At 38.9% G+C, this 18,344-nt stretch overlaps 1 protein-coding gene across 1 annotated transcript in view; it reads right to left on the bottom strand.

Annotated features, from left to right (window-relative positions):
- malrd1 (MAM and LDL receptor class A domain containing 1) overlaps window positions 1-18,344 on the bottom strand; it is a 156,319-nt gene that overhangs the window by 104,853 nt on the left and 33,122 nt on the right. Inside the window, 6 exon segments of the mRNA XM_061922419.1 lie at window positions 2,349-2,528; window positions 2,601-2,688; window positions 6,818-7,263; window positions 9,976-10,343; window positions 10,407-10,512; window positions 15,687-15,839. Of these exon segments, the coding sequence (XP_061778403.1) occupies window positions 2,349-2,528; window positions 2,601-2,688; window positions 6,818-7,263; window positions 9,976-10,343; window positions 10,407-10,512; window positions 15,687-15,839 (1,341 nt within the window).

Below are 18,344 nucleotides of genomic sequence, written 5' to 3' on the forward strand. Positions count from 1 at the left end.
TTATACTCAGGAGGGACTTGTGTGAAATTATTAACACGTTACCGTAAAATATCAAATAATATTATTCAGCTCATTCACCTTACTAAACATGTAAGATTTCATGGGATTTAGCGATTAAGAGTGACAGATTGTTTGGTGAACGTATAGCATGTTCTATATGTTATAGTTATTTGAATTACCATAATATGTTACATTAACACAGTGGTTCTCAAATGGGGGTACGCGTACCCCTGGGGGTACTTGAAGGTATGCCAAGGGGTATGTGAGATTTTTTTTTAAATATTCTAAAAAAAGCAACAATTCAAAAATCCTTTATAAATATATTTATTGAATAATAATTCAACAAAATATGACTGTAAGTTCATAAACTGTGAAAAGAAATGCAACACTGCAATATTCATGGTTGACAACTACATTTTTTGTGGACATGTTCAATAAATATTGATGTTTAAGATTAATTTTTTTGTGAAGAAATGTTTAGAATTATGAGGTGGCGCCTTGTCCAGGGTGTACCCCGCCTTCCGCCCGATTGTAGCTGAGATAGGCGCCAGCGCCCCCCGCGACCCCGAAAGGGAATAAGCGGTAGAAAATGGATGGATGGATGTTTAGAATTACGTTCATGAATCCAGATGGATCTCTATTACAATCCCCAAAGAGGGCACTTTAAGTTGATGATTACTTCTATGTGTAGAAATCTTTATAATTGAATCACTTATTTACTTTTCAACATGTTTTTAGTTATTTTTATATCTTTTCTTCCAAATAGTTCAAGAAAGACCACTACAAATGAGCAATATTTTGCACTGTTATACAATTTAATAAATCAGAAACTGATGACATAGTGCTGTATTTTACTTCTTTATCTCTTTTTTTTCAACCAAAAAATGCTTTGCTCTGATTAGGGGGTACTTGAATTAAAAAAATGTTCACAGGGGGTACATCACTGAAAAAAGGTTGAGAACCACTGCGTTAACATACCAGGCACCTTCTCAGTTGGTTATTTATGCGTCATGTAACGTACACTTATTCAGCCTGTCGTTCACTATTCTTTATTTTAAATTGCCTTTCAAATGTCTATTATTGGTGTTGGGTTTTATCAAATACATATAGTGAAGTGAATTATACTTATATAGCACTTTTCTCTAGTGACTCAAAGCGCTTTACATAGTGAAACCCAATATCTAAGTTACATTTAAACCAGTGTGGGTGGCACTGGGAGCAGGTGGGTAAAGTGTCTTGCCCAAGGACACAACGGCAGTGACTAGGATGGCAGAAGCGGGAATCGAACCTGCAACCCTCAAATTGTTGGCACGGCCACTCTACCAACCGAGCTATGCATACATACACTCATGCACATGATCACGTTTCATCAAACATATATCAACGTTGTTGCCCTAGGGTAAACTGGGTAACACATGGCATACTGACAAAGCTTAACCTATTGTTACTATAACAATCTACAAGATTAATATAGTTTGCCTCTCTTTCTTCCCTTCCATCTTTCGGTATTCCTTTATTTTTAATTTATTATTATTATTATTATTTATCTTTCCCGTTATTATGTATACGTATTGTTGCTTTTGAAAAACTGTATTGTTGATAATAGAGGTAAACTATTGGTATTGTTCATAATCAATATCGCTTTTTCTATTGGTATTTGTATTGCTCCAGTTGTAGTGTAAAAATGCTCAATGTAATTTCTATATTGTTGTTTATTTCACTAACTGCTTAATTGCTATCACTTTTACGATCATATTTGTACATATCGTATGGGCTGGTGTTAATATTTCTGTTGTTGTTTTTGTTGTTATTGTTGTGTTTGCTGTTTTTGTCTCTCTGTCCAATCCCCCTCGTATCCCCACAACTTCCCCCTGTCTTCCTTTTTTTCTCTTTCTATCCCCTCCTGCACCAAATGATAATATAAATACATTAAATAAAGTCAAATTCAAATAAAGCAACCAGAGAAGTATCCTGCACTTCTCTTTTGAATAGTAAATCTGAACAGCCGATATGGGCATCTACATCAACTATATGATTTGCCTGACAAGCTGGACAGGACAAAAAAATTAAAATAAATAAATAATAAAAATAAAATTTCCCCCAAAAATGCGACTTATACTCCAATGTGACTTACATGTTTTTTCCTTCTTTATTATGCATGTTCGGCAGGTGCGCCTTATACTCCGGAGCGACTTATATTCCGAAAAATACGGTACATATTATTAACATTGTAAATAAAAATATGTATATATCTAAAAAGAGTGCTCCTAAAGAGGTAGGCATTTTTCTCAGGTCTCAAGGTGACAAATACAAGAATGTGTGTGTGTGTCCATGCTGCTTATGTTCACCACAGTCGCTCTCGTCGGAGCCATCCGAGCAGTCCTGTCTGAAGTCACACACTTTCAAATGAGGGACACACTCGTCAGGGGACCCACAAGCAAACTCCCCGTGCGGGCAGCTGTGAGGCTGGAGCGTGGGGCCTGGCGTGGTCCCCGCAGGCTCCGTGACGTTGGCCGGCGGGAGCTCTCCTTCAAATCAGCGCCAGACAACAAAAATCAACAACGTCCAGAAGTAGCAGCACTGCTTGACTCATCACTCACCTTCATAGGGGACACAACCCAGGAAGGACAGGTCATCGATGGCGATATCCCCTCTGAAATCATCCCCGACTGTTCCTTCGATGAGAATCTAGATGAAGTAATGCAACGGATGAAAAGGCAACTTGCAGCAATGTGCCATTCATTTCAGCAAAACCTTCCTGTTGTCAATGCAGGAGAAGTCTTTCAGGTCCTTTCAGTTAAACGCTTCCACTCGCTCCTGACTAATTACATCCATCAGATGCCGAGATCATTATCCATGCGTTTGTTACGTCTCGTCTCGATTACTGTAACATATTATTTTCGGGTCTCCCCATGTCTAGCATTAAAAGATTACAGTTGGTACAAAATGCGGCTGCTAGACTTTTGACAAGAACAAGAAAGTTTGATCACATTACGCCTGTACTGGCTCACCTGCACTGGCTTCCTGTGCACTTAAGATGTGACTTTAAGGTTTTACTACTTACGTATAAAATACTACACGGTCTAGCTCCATCCTATCTTGCCGATTGTATTGTACCATATGTCCCGGCAAGAAATCTGCGTTCAAAAGACTCCGGCTTATTAGTGATTCCTAGAGCCCAAAAAAAGTCTGCGGGCTATAGAGCGTTTTCCGTTCGGGCTCCAGTACTCTGGAATGCCCTCCCGGTAACAGTTCGAGATGCTACCTCAGTAGAAGCATTTAAGTCTCAACTTAAAACTCATCTGTATACTCTAGCCTTTAAATAGACCTCCTTTTGAGACCAGTTGATCTGCCGCTTTTTTTCTTTCTCCTATGTCCCCCCCTCCCTTGTGGAGGGGGTCCGGTCCGATGACCATGGATGAAGTACTGGCTGTCCAGAGTCGAGACCCAAGATGGACCGCTCGCCTGTATCGATTGGGGACATCTCTACGCTGCTGATCCGCCTCCGCTTGAGATGGTCTCCTGTGGACGGGACTCTCGCTGCTGTCTTGGATCCGCTTTGAACTGAACTCTCGCGGCTGTGTTGGAGCCACTATGGATTGAACTTTCACAGTATCATGTTAGACCCGCTCGACATCCATTGCTTTCGGTCCCCTAGGGGGGGTGTGGTGCCCACATCGAGGGTCCTCTCCAAGGTTTCTCATAGTCAGCATTGTCACTGGCGTCACACTGGATGTGAATTCTCCCTGCCCACTGGGTGTGAGTTTTCCTTGCCCTTTTGTGGGTTCTTCCGAGGATGTTGTAGTCGTAATGATTTGTGCAGTCCTTTGAGACATTTGTGATTTGGGGCTAAATAAATAAACATTGAGAGAGCGATCCATGCAAAGCTTATTAAATACACATCCGACATGGAACACTGGAGCTGCATTCTAGACCAGAGTTTTTCAACCTTTTTTGAGCCAAGGCACATTTTTTGCGTTGAAAAAATGCGGAGGCACACCACCAGCAGATATCATTAAAAAAAGAAACTCAGTTGACAGTAAAAAGTCGCAATTTTTGGATATGACTTTTAATCATAACCAAGCATGCATGACTATAGCTCTTGTCTCAAAGTGAAGTGAATTATATTTATATAGCACTTTTTCTCTAGTGACTCAAAGCTCTTTACAGAGCAGATGGGTAAAGTGTCTTGCCCAAGGACACAACAGCAGTGACTAGGATGGCGAAAGCGGGAATCGAACCTGCAACTCTTAAATTGCTGGCACGGCCGTTCTACCAACCGAGCTATACCGTGTACTGTCACCACCTGTCAAACCACACCGTGATTTTTTGGGACTTTTTTGTTGTTTTCCTGTGTGTAGTGTTGTAGTTCTTGTCTTGTGCTCCTATTTGGGTGTTTTTTTTTTTTTTTTTGGTATTTTCCTGTAGCAGTTTCATGTCTTCCTTAGAGCGATATTTCGCAAATATACTTTGTTTTAGCAATCAAAGAATATTTCAATAGTTTTTAATCCTTCTTTGTGGGGACATTGTTGATTGTCATGTCATGTTCGGACGTACATTGTCTTTGCTCCACAGTAAGTCTTTGCTGTCGTCCAGCATTCTGTTTTTGTTTACATTGTAGCCAGTTCAGTTTTAGTTTCGTTCTGCATAGCCTTCCCTAAGCTTTAATGTTTTTTCTTAGGGGCACTTACCTTCTGCTTATTTTTGGCTTAAGCATTAGACAGCTTTTTACCTGCACGCTGCCTCCCGCTCTAGACAGCACCGACACTCAACAACAACACATCATTTGCAGACTATAATTACTGCTTTGCAAACGATATTTTTAACCCAAATAGGTGAAACTAGATAATCTCCCACGGCACACCAGACTGCATCCCACGGCACACTAGTGTGCCGTGGCACAGTGGTTGAAAAACACTGTTCTAGACCATTATTCTCCCGTGATTATACTGGGTCACACTTTCTTAATCATATATATAAAGCATTTTTTTGTGCATGTGAATGCTGAAAAGCTAAACTGAAATGCTAACAGTTAGCACGCTAGCCAAATAGTGTAAAGCAGGGCTGTTCAAACTTTTTCCAGTTAGGGCCACACACAGAAAAATGAAAGGATGCGGGAGCCAATTTGGTACAATTTGTACATTAAAGCCACTAAAACCAATACAATGTAGATCAATCAATGTACCGTATTTTTCAGACTATAAGGCGCACTTCAAAATCCTTTCATTTTCTCAAAACTCGACAGTGCGCCTAATGTACGGAATAATTTTGGTTGTGCTTACTGACCTCGAAGCTATTTTATTTGGTACATGATGAAATGATAAGTGTGACAAGTAGATGGCAATCACACATAATAAATATGTGTAGACTGCAATATATATGACTCAAGTAAATAACACAAAAATTGTACGTTCCATTGAAAATATACAACATTACACACAGTGCTCTAAAATCCGTTAAAATATTTTAGTACGACTTAAGTCGCACCGCTTGATGGATTGTACTATGCTTCAACATACAAGTATTATTATGGTGTGTGTATAAGGTAATACATATTATCTGGCGTTTTGTTTCACAATAATATGCAAAAGACACTTTTCTACGTTCTGGTACATGCTGATCTGTATCTGGGATCTGCATAACTCCTAAAAATTAGCAAACAAACGCCTTTGTAGTCTGTGTTGTTGATAAGCTTCTTGTTATGTGACATTCATACTCTGCTGTTGCCATTTATAATATAAAGTAGTGTAAAGTTCTTACTTATATCCGTCAGTAAACTCACCATGAAAACGTTAAAACATACTGGTGTTGTGAGTTTACATTATTCACCCAACTTTAGTTATTTGAGACCATTTTTCACGGGACACATTTCCGGCGTAGTTGTTGCACTAGTGAGCCACAGATGAGGAGAAGCTGCTCTATTATTGATTTATGTGAAGTCTGAATGTCATTAAAACAGTTAGCTCCATCTTTTAACACTTCTTCCACTTCCGTCCTTGCACGCTACACCGCTACAACAAAGATGACGGGGAGAAGACGCTGCCGAAGGTGAGCCACGCAAATAAGACCGCCCGCAAAACGACACATTCTGAAGTGACTGTCAGAAAGCGGCTTGAAGATGATCTGTAAAACAAAACCTATGCAACATTTTGACCAAAAACAACCATTACATGTTATGTAGACCACAAAGAAGTGTTTTACATTTAGAATGAAAAAAAAAATAAGACCCCTTTAATGCGCCCTATAATCCTTTTGTATGAAAAAAAACCTGACTAGACACGCTCATTGACAGTGCGCCTTATAATTCTGTGGTCTGGAAAATACGGAATGAAAAGCTAAGCGTCATGTTTTCCGCGCAATGTCTTCTAGTCTGAATGTAATTTCAAAGTTAACCAATCTCTCGATTTATGGCCACAATCTTTTACAATAGGAGGTGAAAAAAACAAACATTTGCATAAAGCAAACATTTTCCCCAGTTCCATGTTGATAGTAATAAATTGAAAGTGAGGTCGGAAGGCTTTCAGCAAAATTTCTTAGCTAGTTTATAGCTAGGAACTTGACACATGCTAACTTGTTTGGAAAATTTTAAAGGCATACACCTGAGAGTCCTCCAACTTGGTAGTTGACACATTCTAACATGAGTATGTTTGCTTTTAGTTGTTTTTTGCTGATACGCGCTTTAGGGTTGCACATATTACTCTTCCACACTATCTGGACGGCACTCTGCACGTTAAAATTTCAGCCTGGTTTTAGTTTTTCAGCATTTGGACGCAATTTCTCCTGAAAATACATATTCTAGCATGCTTCTAGGAGTTACCTGAAAAGGTCTAGCGCTGGTGAGGTAGAGAGTCTTCCTGTGCCAATAATTCCCTTGGTCTCCGTACCCCACCCACAGCAATGAGCCGCGGCCCGTCGAGGCGGTCCTGAGGTAGACAGCCAGACAGAAGACGTGGGATCCAAACATGTGGTAATGGAAGCGGAACACGCATGGTTGGCGGGAGTCAAACAGGTTGTCACCGCGCTGGTGGGTGGGTCGGAAGGCCGGACTCAGCAGCACCGCCGTGTCCTTGAACTCCTGCGGGACGGACGACTCGATGTAGAGGTAGTGGCCATAGCTGGTGCCCAGCGTGTGGTCCTTCCAGGGCCCCGTTTTGAACGACGGGGTGGGGCCTCGAATACGGGTCCAGTCAAAGACGTCGCCGCCACGTTGCTCCTGTTTCCAGCTGCAAAGCCCCGTCTCGAAGTTACACTGCAGCTCGGGAGCTGGGAGAAAGGACATATCACTTAGTGAGACAGGGTATGAAGTATTCCATCCACCGACTGAAAAAATATACCGTATTTTTCGGACTATAAACCACAGTTGTTTTCATAGTTTGGCCGGGAGTTGCGACTTATACTCGGGAGCGACTTATGTGTGAAATCATTAACACATTACCGCAAAATATCAAATAATATTATTTAGCTCATTCACGTAAGAGACTAGACGTATAAGATTTCATGGGATTTATCGATTAGAAGTGACAGATTGTTTGGTAAACATATAGCACGTTCTATATGTTATAGTTATTTGAATGACTCTTACCATAATATGTTACGTTAACATAGCAGGCACCTTCTCAGTTGGTTATTTATGCCTCATATAATGTACACTTATTCAGCCTGTTGTTCACTATTCTTTATTTGTTTTTAAATTGCCTTTCAAATGTCTATTCTTGGTGTTGGGTTTTATCAAAAAAATTCCCCCAAAAAATGCGACTTAGTGGGGCAAAAAAGTATTTAGTTATCCACCGATTGTGCAAGTTCTCCCACTTAAAATGATGACAGAGGTCTGTAATTTTCATCATAGGTACACTTCAACTGTGAGAGACAGAATGTGGAAAAGAAAATCCAGGAATTCACATTGTAGGAATTTTAAGGAATTTATTTGTAAATTATGGTGGAAAATAAGTATTTGGTCAACCATTCAAAGCTCTCACTGATGGAAGGAGGTTTTGGCTCAAAATCTCACGATACATGGCCCCATTTATTCTTTCCTTAACACGGATCAATCGTCCTGTCCCCTTAGCAGAAAAACAGCCCCAAAGCATGATGTTTCCACCCCCATGCTTCACAGTAGGTATGGTGTTCTTATGATGCAACTCAGTATTCTTCTTTTCCAAACAGGACGAGTTGAGTTTATACCAAAAAGTTCTATTTTGGTTTCATCTGACCGCATGACATTCTCCCAATCCTCAGTTGTATCATCCATGTATCCGTTTTGGTATAAACTCAACTCATCGTGTTTGGAGGAAGAAGAATACTGAGTTACTTGATTTAACTACAATTAGAATACATAATATGAATGAATGATAAAAGGGTTGTACTTGTATAGTGCTTTTCTACCTTCAAGGTACTCAAAGCGCTTTGACACTACTTCCACATTTACCCATTCACACACACATTCACGCACACATTCACACACTGATGGAGGGAGCTGCCATGCAAGGCGCTAACCAGCAGCCATCAGGAGCAAGGGTGAAGTGTCTTGCTCAGGACACAGCGGACGTGACGAGGTTGGTACTAGGTGGGATTGAACCAGGGACCCTCGGGTTGCGCACAGCCACTCTTCCACTGCGCCACGCCATCCCTAATAACCTAATAATAGTATTACTAGCATATATGTATACACACATATATATATATATATATATATATATATATATATATATATACAGTCGTGATCAAAAGTTTACATACACTTGTAAAGAACATAATGTCATGACTGTCTTGAGTTTCCAATACTTTCTAAAACTCTTATTTTTTTGTGATAGAGTGATTGGAGCACATACTTGTTGGTCACAAAAAACATTCATCAAGTTTGGTTCTTTTATGAATTTATTATGGGTCTACTGAAAATGTGACCAAATCTGCTGGGTCAAAAGTATACATACAGCAATGTTAATATTTGCTTACATGTCCCTTGGCAAGTTTCACTGCAATAAGGCGCTTTTGGTAGCCATCCACAAGCTTCTGGTTGAATTTTTGACCACTCCTCTTGACAAAATTGGTGCAGCTCAGCTACATGTAACCAAATATTAACATTGCTGTATGTATACTTTTGACCCAGCAGATTTGGTCACATTTTCAGTAGACCCATAATAAATTCATATATATATATATATATATATATATATATATATATATATATATATATATATATATATATATATATATATATATATACATACAGTTGCGATCATAGTTTACATACACTTGTAAAGAACATCATTTCATGGCTGTCTTGAGTTTTCAATACTTTCTACAACTCTTATTTTTTTGTAATAGAGTGAATGGAGCACATACTTGTTGGTCACAAAAAACATTCATGAATATATATATATGTTGTATTAAAATATTATACTATTGATCATTTAAATTATTTTATTTAAATGTATGTATTGTTTATTAAAAATCTAGTTATTCTTTATTATTATTCATTATTGTTACTCAATTTTATTTGTATTGTTATTAATCACTAATCATTTTGATACTAATATTGTGTTTTTATTATCTATTATTAATAATTGATATTATATTCATACATAAATAATAATATAATAAAATACAACAATATGATAACAAGTATTAATATTAACGTTATTGTAATAATATTCTAATTACTATTAATATATTATCATAAATAACACTATTATAAGTAATATGAATCCTTATTAAGCTATTATAATAACAATAGAATATAATAATTACAAAAATAACAAAATAGTATTGTCTAATAATAATAATAATAGTATAAATAATAATATTAATAGAGAATATTAACAAATATCACGATATTATTAATAATCAACAACAGAAATAATGACTATATTGAATATTATCATAATAATAGAAAAAAATCTGCATTATTAATGATATTTATAATAATTATTAATAAACAATTGTAATAATACATTCCAATAACAAAACAACACTCACAACAGTTCTCTTCGTCTGATCCATCCCCACAGTCGTCCACCAGGTCACACAGCTGCAGACGCTCCACGCAGGCTTTAGTGAGTGTGCAGTGGAAATGTGACTGGGGAGGACACTCCACTGTGGCGGGCGGCATGGAGCAGTTGTGAAAGGAGATGTCGTCCACGGCGGAGATGCCGTCAAAAACGCCAAGGCTGATTTTAGCCATGGCGATCTGGAAGGGCCGTGTGATGCGACCCAGCTGCACGCTGACCCGGTTCCAGCGGGTTCCCTGGTCGTGCAAGGTCCTCCAAATGATGGTGTTGTTCCTGACTCCCTGGATACGGAGGTACATGTCGGCTGCCCCCACTGAGATGCCTGAGTTGTAATGCCTGAAGGAGATGACGGGTGTAGACGGTCAACATACGGAGTACGAGCTCACATGTTCCTCTTACCAAAAGGTCATGGTGCACCCCGAGGCAGACTGTTGGAACCATGGTCCTCGGAGAACTGCCCTCGGATGAAGACTGCTGCTGTTCTTCAGGATGAACATAAAGTGACCTGAAGTGGAGAAACAATTTGTCATTTCCTTAAATTAGGGAAATGCATGCGGGGTTCCTCAAGGTTTTGGTCTTTGACCACTGATAAGATAAAGTTTATTGTCATCGGAATTCTTAAAAAGGTAAAAACTAGCTATACCGTATATAACTGGGGTGTCCAAAAGTTTTGACTGGGGGGCCACATCGGGCTTAAAAAATGTGTCTGGCCGAGAGCAGACTACATGAGAAGTAACGAGATAAATACGTACAAACATACATACACACACAGATGTATATGTTTATATATATATATGTATACATATTGTATATGTATATAATGTGTACCTATTATTATAGATGTATAATTAATATATATTATAATTGATTATTAAGAGAGGGTCAAGTTCAACTACGACCTTGTTTACTTGCGTGACATTAATTGATTAACGTGAACCCCGACTTAAACAAGTTGAAAAACTTATTCGGGTGTTACCAATTGAACGGAGTATGTAGTGAACTGTGCAATCTACTAATAAAAGTTTCAATCAATCAATCAAAACAACATTTAAAATTTTGTAATCAATTAGAAATATCAAACAGCTAAATTGCGCCAAACATGGAGTGTTTTGCATTTTTTTCCATCATCTTTTGTAATGGATTTAAATTATTGTAATTTAGATGTGTTCCTATGGTAATAGGACATGTTTTATAATAGCCACAAAGTTCAGTGAGAAAGTTGTGTTATGTGTGACCATGTTTGTCAAATGTTGGTGCTAGTTGCATTTTTTTCCCCCTACAGCATGACTAGAGCAGGTTGTTTGGATTGTGACATATAATAGTGGCTGTGCTGAAACTTCATCAAAGTATAATGAATGGTCACTGACTTCAGTTACTCTCTAAGGCCACTAGATAGCATGACAAATCCAGCCAAATATGAAAACAACAAAGTTGTTATTGAACTTGTTTCGTCTAGCGGGCCAAATAAAGGCGCAGACGTGCCGTTGTTTGGACACCGTTGGTATATAACTGTATAGTAAGAGAGGTATTATTTATAATGTAAAGAAAAATCAATACATTAAGGACTAACTGCAATACAAAATATTCCACTATAGCTATTCTTATTCTACTTACTACAGTGTTCCCTCTTATACGCTCCCTACTCCGTAGTAGGTGAGTTCTCATAGAGTAGGGACTAAATATGATTTATATGAATATTATATGCATTCTAAGTCTTCATAAACCCTCCACACACTGATAATAGCCTTTCACACGACCTCATAAATACGCTTTTAAACACTTTCAACACCAAGTAGGAAAGCAGCTTCCTCTGGGGCCTACGTTCTGTGCCCCAGAAGGCGCAGAATGTTTCAAAGCCATCGTAGGACTTTAAAAATATTTAAAATCCATCCATCCTCTAACGCTTGTCCCTTTTGGGGTTGCGGGTGGTGCTGGAGCCTATCTCAGCTGCATTCGGGCGGAAGGCGGAGTACACCCTGGACAAGTCGTAATATTTGTGCCAATATTACCGCGGACATCATGTCAGCATGACGCATATGCACTAGTCATCAAAGGAAATGTGGCCTTCTTCTGGCAAGACACTACCGCTTTGGTCCACTTGCGCCGCCCAAATCAACCAAAACTATGACCGTATTTTTCGGAGTATAAGTCGCACCTGCCGAAAATGCATAATGAAGAAGGTAAAAAACATATATAAGTCGCACTGGAGTATATGTCGCATTTTGGGGGGAAATTTGATAAAACCCAACACTAAGAATAGACATTTGAAAGGCAATTTAAAATATATAAAGAATAGTGAACAACAGGCTGAATAAGTGTACGTTATATGAGGCATAAATAACCAACTGAGAAGGTGCCTGGTATGTTAACGTAACATATTATGGTAAGAGTCATTCAAATAACTACAGTATAACATATAGAACAGGGGTCGGGAACATTTTTGGCTGAGAGAGCCATGAAAGCCAATTTTTTTAAAGTCTATTACATTGTGAGCCGTATGTTTTAACACTGAATACAACTAAATGCATGCATTTTTTAAGTAAGACCTACATTTTTATAGTATAAGTCTTATATTTTATATCATTTTTATTCTGAAGCTAACCAATAATAAATAAAATACTTCTTTCGCAACACTAAATTTGCCCTAGTGTGTGAATGTGAGTGTGAATGTCTTCTGTCTATCTATGTTGGCCCTGTGATGAGGTTGAGACTTATCCATGGTGTACACCGCCTTCCGCCCAAATGCAGCTGAGAAAGGCTCCAGCAACCCCCGCAACCCCAAAAGGGGCAAACGGTAGAGAATAGATGGATGGACTTCTTACCATTGATGTGACTTATTGAACAGGTGTGGTTGAAAACAGATGGATGGATTAAAATGCATAAGAATGTTTTATATGTTGAACGTTATTTTTAACACCGATTACCAGCGGAATTATTCATTACTTATCGTGATAAGCAATGTCACCTCAGATGTATTTGAGAGCCAGATGCAGTCATCAAAAGAGCCACAGGTTCCCTACCCCTGATATAGAACATGCTATACGTTTACCAAACAATCTGTCACTCCTAATTGTTAAATCCCATGAAATTTTATTCGTCTAGTCCAAGGGTCGGGAACCTTTTTGGCTGAGAGAGCCAACAAGCCAAATATTTTAAAATGTATTAACATAAGAGCCAAATAATATTTTTTTTAACACTGAACACAATTAAACGCGTGCATTTTTAAGTAAGACCAACATTTCTACAGTATAATAAGTCTCTTATTATTTGTAATAATATTGTTATTCTGAAGCTAACTGTGTGTGTGCGTGGGGGGGCCTGCAGACCTGCAGCGAAGCGGGGTGTTTCCAGGATGGGCCTCAAAATCAGTGACAGGTGCGTAGATGGCCCCTTGTTATCTACTCAAAAAAAAGACAATTGCTGGAAAGCAACTGAGAGACTTATTGAAAAATAAAACAATATTGCAACCCTGAAACAGGCTCTCGTGTTGGTGCTTGGTGGTCTGAAGAACCCCCAGTAGGGCAAGCCCCACAATAACCAATAATAAATAAATAACTTCTTACCATTAACACAACTTCTTGAACAGGTGCGGTAGAAAATGAATGGATGGATTAAAAATGCATGAGAATGTTTTATATTCCGAACGTTATTTTTTAACACTGTGATTACAAGTGGAATTATTCATTACTTGTCGTGTTAAGCAATGTCAGCTCAGACTTATCTGAGAGCCAGATGCAGCCAACAAAAGAGCCACATCTGGCTCTAGAGCCATAGGTTCCCTACCCCTGGTCTAGTCCATGAGTGTCAAACTCTGGCCCGCCGTGTAATTTCATTTGGCCCTTGAGGCAGTGTCAAATTAACATTAAATCTGGCCCGTCGGTATTATACAGCGTCGGTGCCGCTATAACACCGCATTCATCGCTAATACTCATACTTCCCAACCCTCCCAATTTTCCCAGGAGACTCCCGTTTTTTCAGTGCCCCTCTCGAAAATCTCCCGGGCAACCATTCTTCTGAATTTCTCCCGATTTCCACCCAGACAACAATATTGGGAGCGTGCCTTAAGGGTACTGCCTTTAGCGTCCTATACAACCTGTCATCACGTCAGCTTTTCCTCCTTACAAACAGCGTGCCGGCCTAGTCACGTAATATATGCGGCTTTTCTCACACACAAGTGAATGCAAGGCAAACTTGGTCAACAGCCAAACAGGTCACACTGAGGGAGGTCGTATAAACAACTTTAACACCGTTACAAATATGGCACACCAAACAAGAATGACAAACACATTTCGGAAAAACATCCGCACCGTAACACAACACAACACAACAAATACCCAGAACCCCTTGCAGCACTAACTCTTCCGGGACACTACTACTTGGTCAACAGCCATACAGGTCACACTGAGGGAGGCCGTATAAACAACTTCAACACTGTTACAAATATGCGCCACACTGTGAACCCACACCAAACAAGAATGACAAACACATTTCGGAAGAACATCCGCACCGTAACACAACATAAACACAACACAACAAATACCCAGAAACCCTTGCAGCACTAACTCTTCCAAGACACTACAAAATACACCACCCGCTACCAACAAAACAACAATTTTATTTTCAAATGTATTAGCCTGTGGAAAAAGTTAATATTGATATTTACCTCAGAAGGCTGCAAATAGAAAAGAGGCATTCATTTTTTTATTTAAATTTTCTTTAAAATGCCATTGATATTTTTTCGTTTGTTTTTTGAAAGTTGATTTTGCAATAATAACTTATATACGCGTTGCTTGTTCCATATTCAGTGTCAAAGCAAATCAGTAATAATAATTAACGTTTTATTCATGCACTTTCTTTTGCTACTTCAAGGCTTGAATGTTTGATTCATTCATTATTATTTCATTTTCAAATTTATTATTAGCCTGTGGAAAAAGTATATTTTGATCTTTACGTCGGAGGGCTGCAAATAGAAAAGAGGCATTCAATTTTTACCATAATTTTATTTGATATGCCATTGATATTTTTCAATTATTGTTATTATTTGAAACTCGATTTTGCATGTCACTATAAAGTTATATAAGCCTTGCTTGTTCAATATTCAATGCAAAACTTGTTTGGGTCCCTATTAAAAGGTTAATTTGTTCAACCTTGGCCCGCGGCTTTGTTCAGTTTTAAATTTTGGCCCACTCTGTATTTGAGTTTGACACCCCTGGTCTAGTCTCTTACGTGAATGAACTAAATATTTGATATTTTACGGTAACGTGTTAATAATTTCACACATAAGTCGCCCCTGAGTATAAGTCGCACCTATGAAAAAAACTGCGACTTATAGTCCGAAAAATACGGTAGTTCTTAAGTGGAGTTTTAACTAAAATACAAGACAAGACCAACCTTGTGTGCCTATTGGAGGACATCTGAATGTTAATAAATGTACAAGTAAACACGGTGCAGGACTGCTTGTATTTTAGACACAAGCCGATATAATCCCATACTAAATTTTTTGCTGATATCAGATAAGGACACCACTGCCTCTAAGCACAATGTAAGCAAAATGTTATAAACGAGCTCAGCATAGACTTTTCAAAAGATGCAAACAGATAACCTCTTCTGACAAAAAGAACATTAAGTGCTGCTCAGTTAGCCGCATAATTGTATCCACTGTTTTTAATGATGTTGTACCATCTGTGCTGTTGGTAGAGTGGTCCGGAGGAGGCGGGCGGCCGTAGTACTCTGGGGGTACTTCCAAAGATGAGCCCCTCACCCAATCAAAGCCGTCGCCAAGGGTGAGCTCGTACCACCCGCAGGAGTCATCCTCAAAGTCACACTCTGAAGCTGGATGAAACACAGATGAATGTTTTGTAAAAGCAAGTAAACGACTAAAGCACAATGGTACCTTGGTTTTCATTTGCACCACTTTTTGACTCAAATTTTCCCCCGGTTCCTTGGTTGTCGTACACCCAAACATTGCACGTAACAAACCTGTCCGTGTTCCGAAACTGACAAAGCAATGTGCCAGTGCCAATGTACCATGAATTGATTAACGTGGACCCCGACTTAAACAAGTTGAAAAACTTATTGGGGTGTTACCATTTAGTGGTCAATTGTAGGGAATATGTACTGTACTGTGCAATCTACTAATAAAAGTCTCAATCAATCAATCAAAAGAAAAAAAATCGACTTACTGTAGTAGGGATGAGTCCCTTTCATATTTTAACCCAGTGGTTCTCAACCTTTTTTCAGTGATGTACCCCCTGTGAACATTTTTTTAATTCAAGTACCCCTTAATCAGAGCAAAGCATTTTTGGTTGAAAAAAACAGATAAAGAAGTAAAATACAGCACTATGTCATCAGTTTCTGATTTATTCAATTGTATAACAGTGCAAAATATTGCTCATTTGTAGTGGTCTTTCTTGAACTATTTGGAAAATAGGATAAAAAAATAACTAAAAACTTGTTGAAACATAAACAAGTGATTCAATTATAAATAAAGATTTCTATACATCAACTTAAAGTGCCCTCTTTGGGGATTGTAATAGAGATCCATCTGGATTCATCAACTTAATTCTAAACATTTCACAAAAAAAGAAATCTTTAACATCAATATCTATGGAACATGGCCACAAAAAATCTAGCTGTCAACACTGAATATTGCATTGTTGCATTTCTTTTCACAGTTTATGAACTTACATTCAAATTTTGTTGAAGTATTATTCTATAAATATATTTATAAAGGATTTTTTAATTGTTGCTATTTTTAGAATATTTTTTTTAAAAATCCCACGTACACCTTGGCATACCTTTCAGTACCCCCAGGGGTACGCGTACCCCCATTTGAGAACCACTATACCGGGGGGCGGGGTGGGGCATGGGTGACATCAGGGGACATGTTTTTTGCCATACTAGAACATGACCAAGCTTATAAATAAATAAATAAATGGGTTGTACTTGTATAGCGCTTTTCTACCTTCAAGGTACTCAAAGCGCTTTGACACTACTTTCACATTCACCCATTCACACACACATTCACACACTGATGAAGGGAGTTGCCATGCGAGGTGGTAACCAGCACCCATCAGGAGCAAGGGTGAAGTGTCTTGCTCAGGACACAACGGACGTGACGAGGTTGGTACTAGGTGGAGATTGAACCAGGGACGCTCGGGTTGCGCACGGCCACTCTCCCACTTCGCCACGCCGTCCCCTTATGTGGCCCTTGACTTCACTATTGCTCGGGTGGGAGACAAGGAAAGACCAGTTTGTTGTTTTCTTAAATGTTAATAAGTAGAGATGTCCGATAATGGCTTTTTTGCCTATATCCGATATTGTCCAACTCTTAACTACCGATTCCGATATATACAGTCGTGGAATTAACACATTATTATGCCTAATTTTGTTGTGATGCCTCGCTGGATGCATTAAACAATGCAACAAGGTTTTCCAAAATAAATCAACTCAAGTTATGGAAAAAAGTTCCAACATGGCACTGCCATAATTATTATTGAGGTCACAAAGTGCATTATTTTTTTTAACATGCCTCAAAACAGCAGCTTGGAATTTGGGACATTCTCTCCCTGATAATATCGGCAGTCCGATATTATCGGACATATCTACATCTGGGGACATGCTTTTTTGCCATACTAGAACATGACTAAGTTTATGTGGCCCTTGACGTCACTATTGCTCGGGTGGGAGACAAGGAAAGACCAGTTTGTTGTTTTCTTAAAGGCCTACTGAAACCCACTACTACCGACCACGCAGTCTGATAGTTTATATGTCAAAAATGAAATATTAACATTGCAACACATGCCAATACGGCCTTTTTAGTTTACTAAATTGCAATTTAAAATTTTGCGGGCAAGTATCATGCTAAAACATCGCGGTATGATGACGGGTGCGCATGACGTCACGCATTGTAGAGGACATTTTTGTTCCGGCACCGTTTCCAGCTATAAATTCACTTTTCATCGCATAATTCCACATTATTATGGAAATCTGTGTTGCTGAATCTTTTGCAATTTGTTCAATGAATAATGGAGACGTCAAAGAAGAAAGCTGTAGGTGGGAAGCGGTGTATTGCGGCGGCCTTTAGCAACACAAACACAGCAGGTGTTTCATTGTTTACATTCCCGAAAGATGACGGTGAAGCTTTACTATGGAACAGAGCGGTCAAGCGAACACGGTTGGATTGGACCGCACACACAAAGTACAGTGTATTATGCAACAATCATTTCAAAAGATCGTGTTTCTAAGAGGGTCCCTTGCGAAGGTCAGAGAAGGGCATCACCACCACCCGTCGACTGATGCTGAAGAAAGTTGTGGGGCCGACCTTCAGGGTGTACA

Source organism: Nerophis ophidion, linkage group LG15 (genome assembly GCF_033978795.1).
Source record: "Nerophis ophidion isolate RoL-2023_Sa linkage group LG15, RoL_Noph_v1.0, whole genome shotgun sequence".
Taxonomy (NCBI): domain Eukaryota; kingdom Metazoa; phylum Chordata; class Actinopteri; order Syngnathiformes; family Syngnathidae; genus Nerophis; species Nerophis ophidion.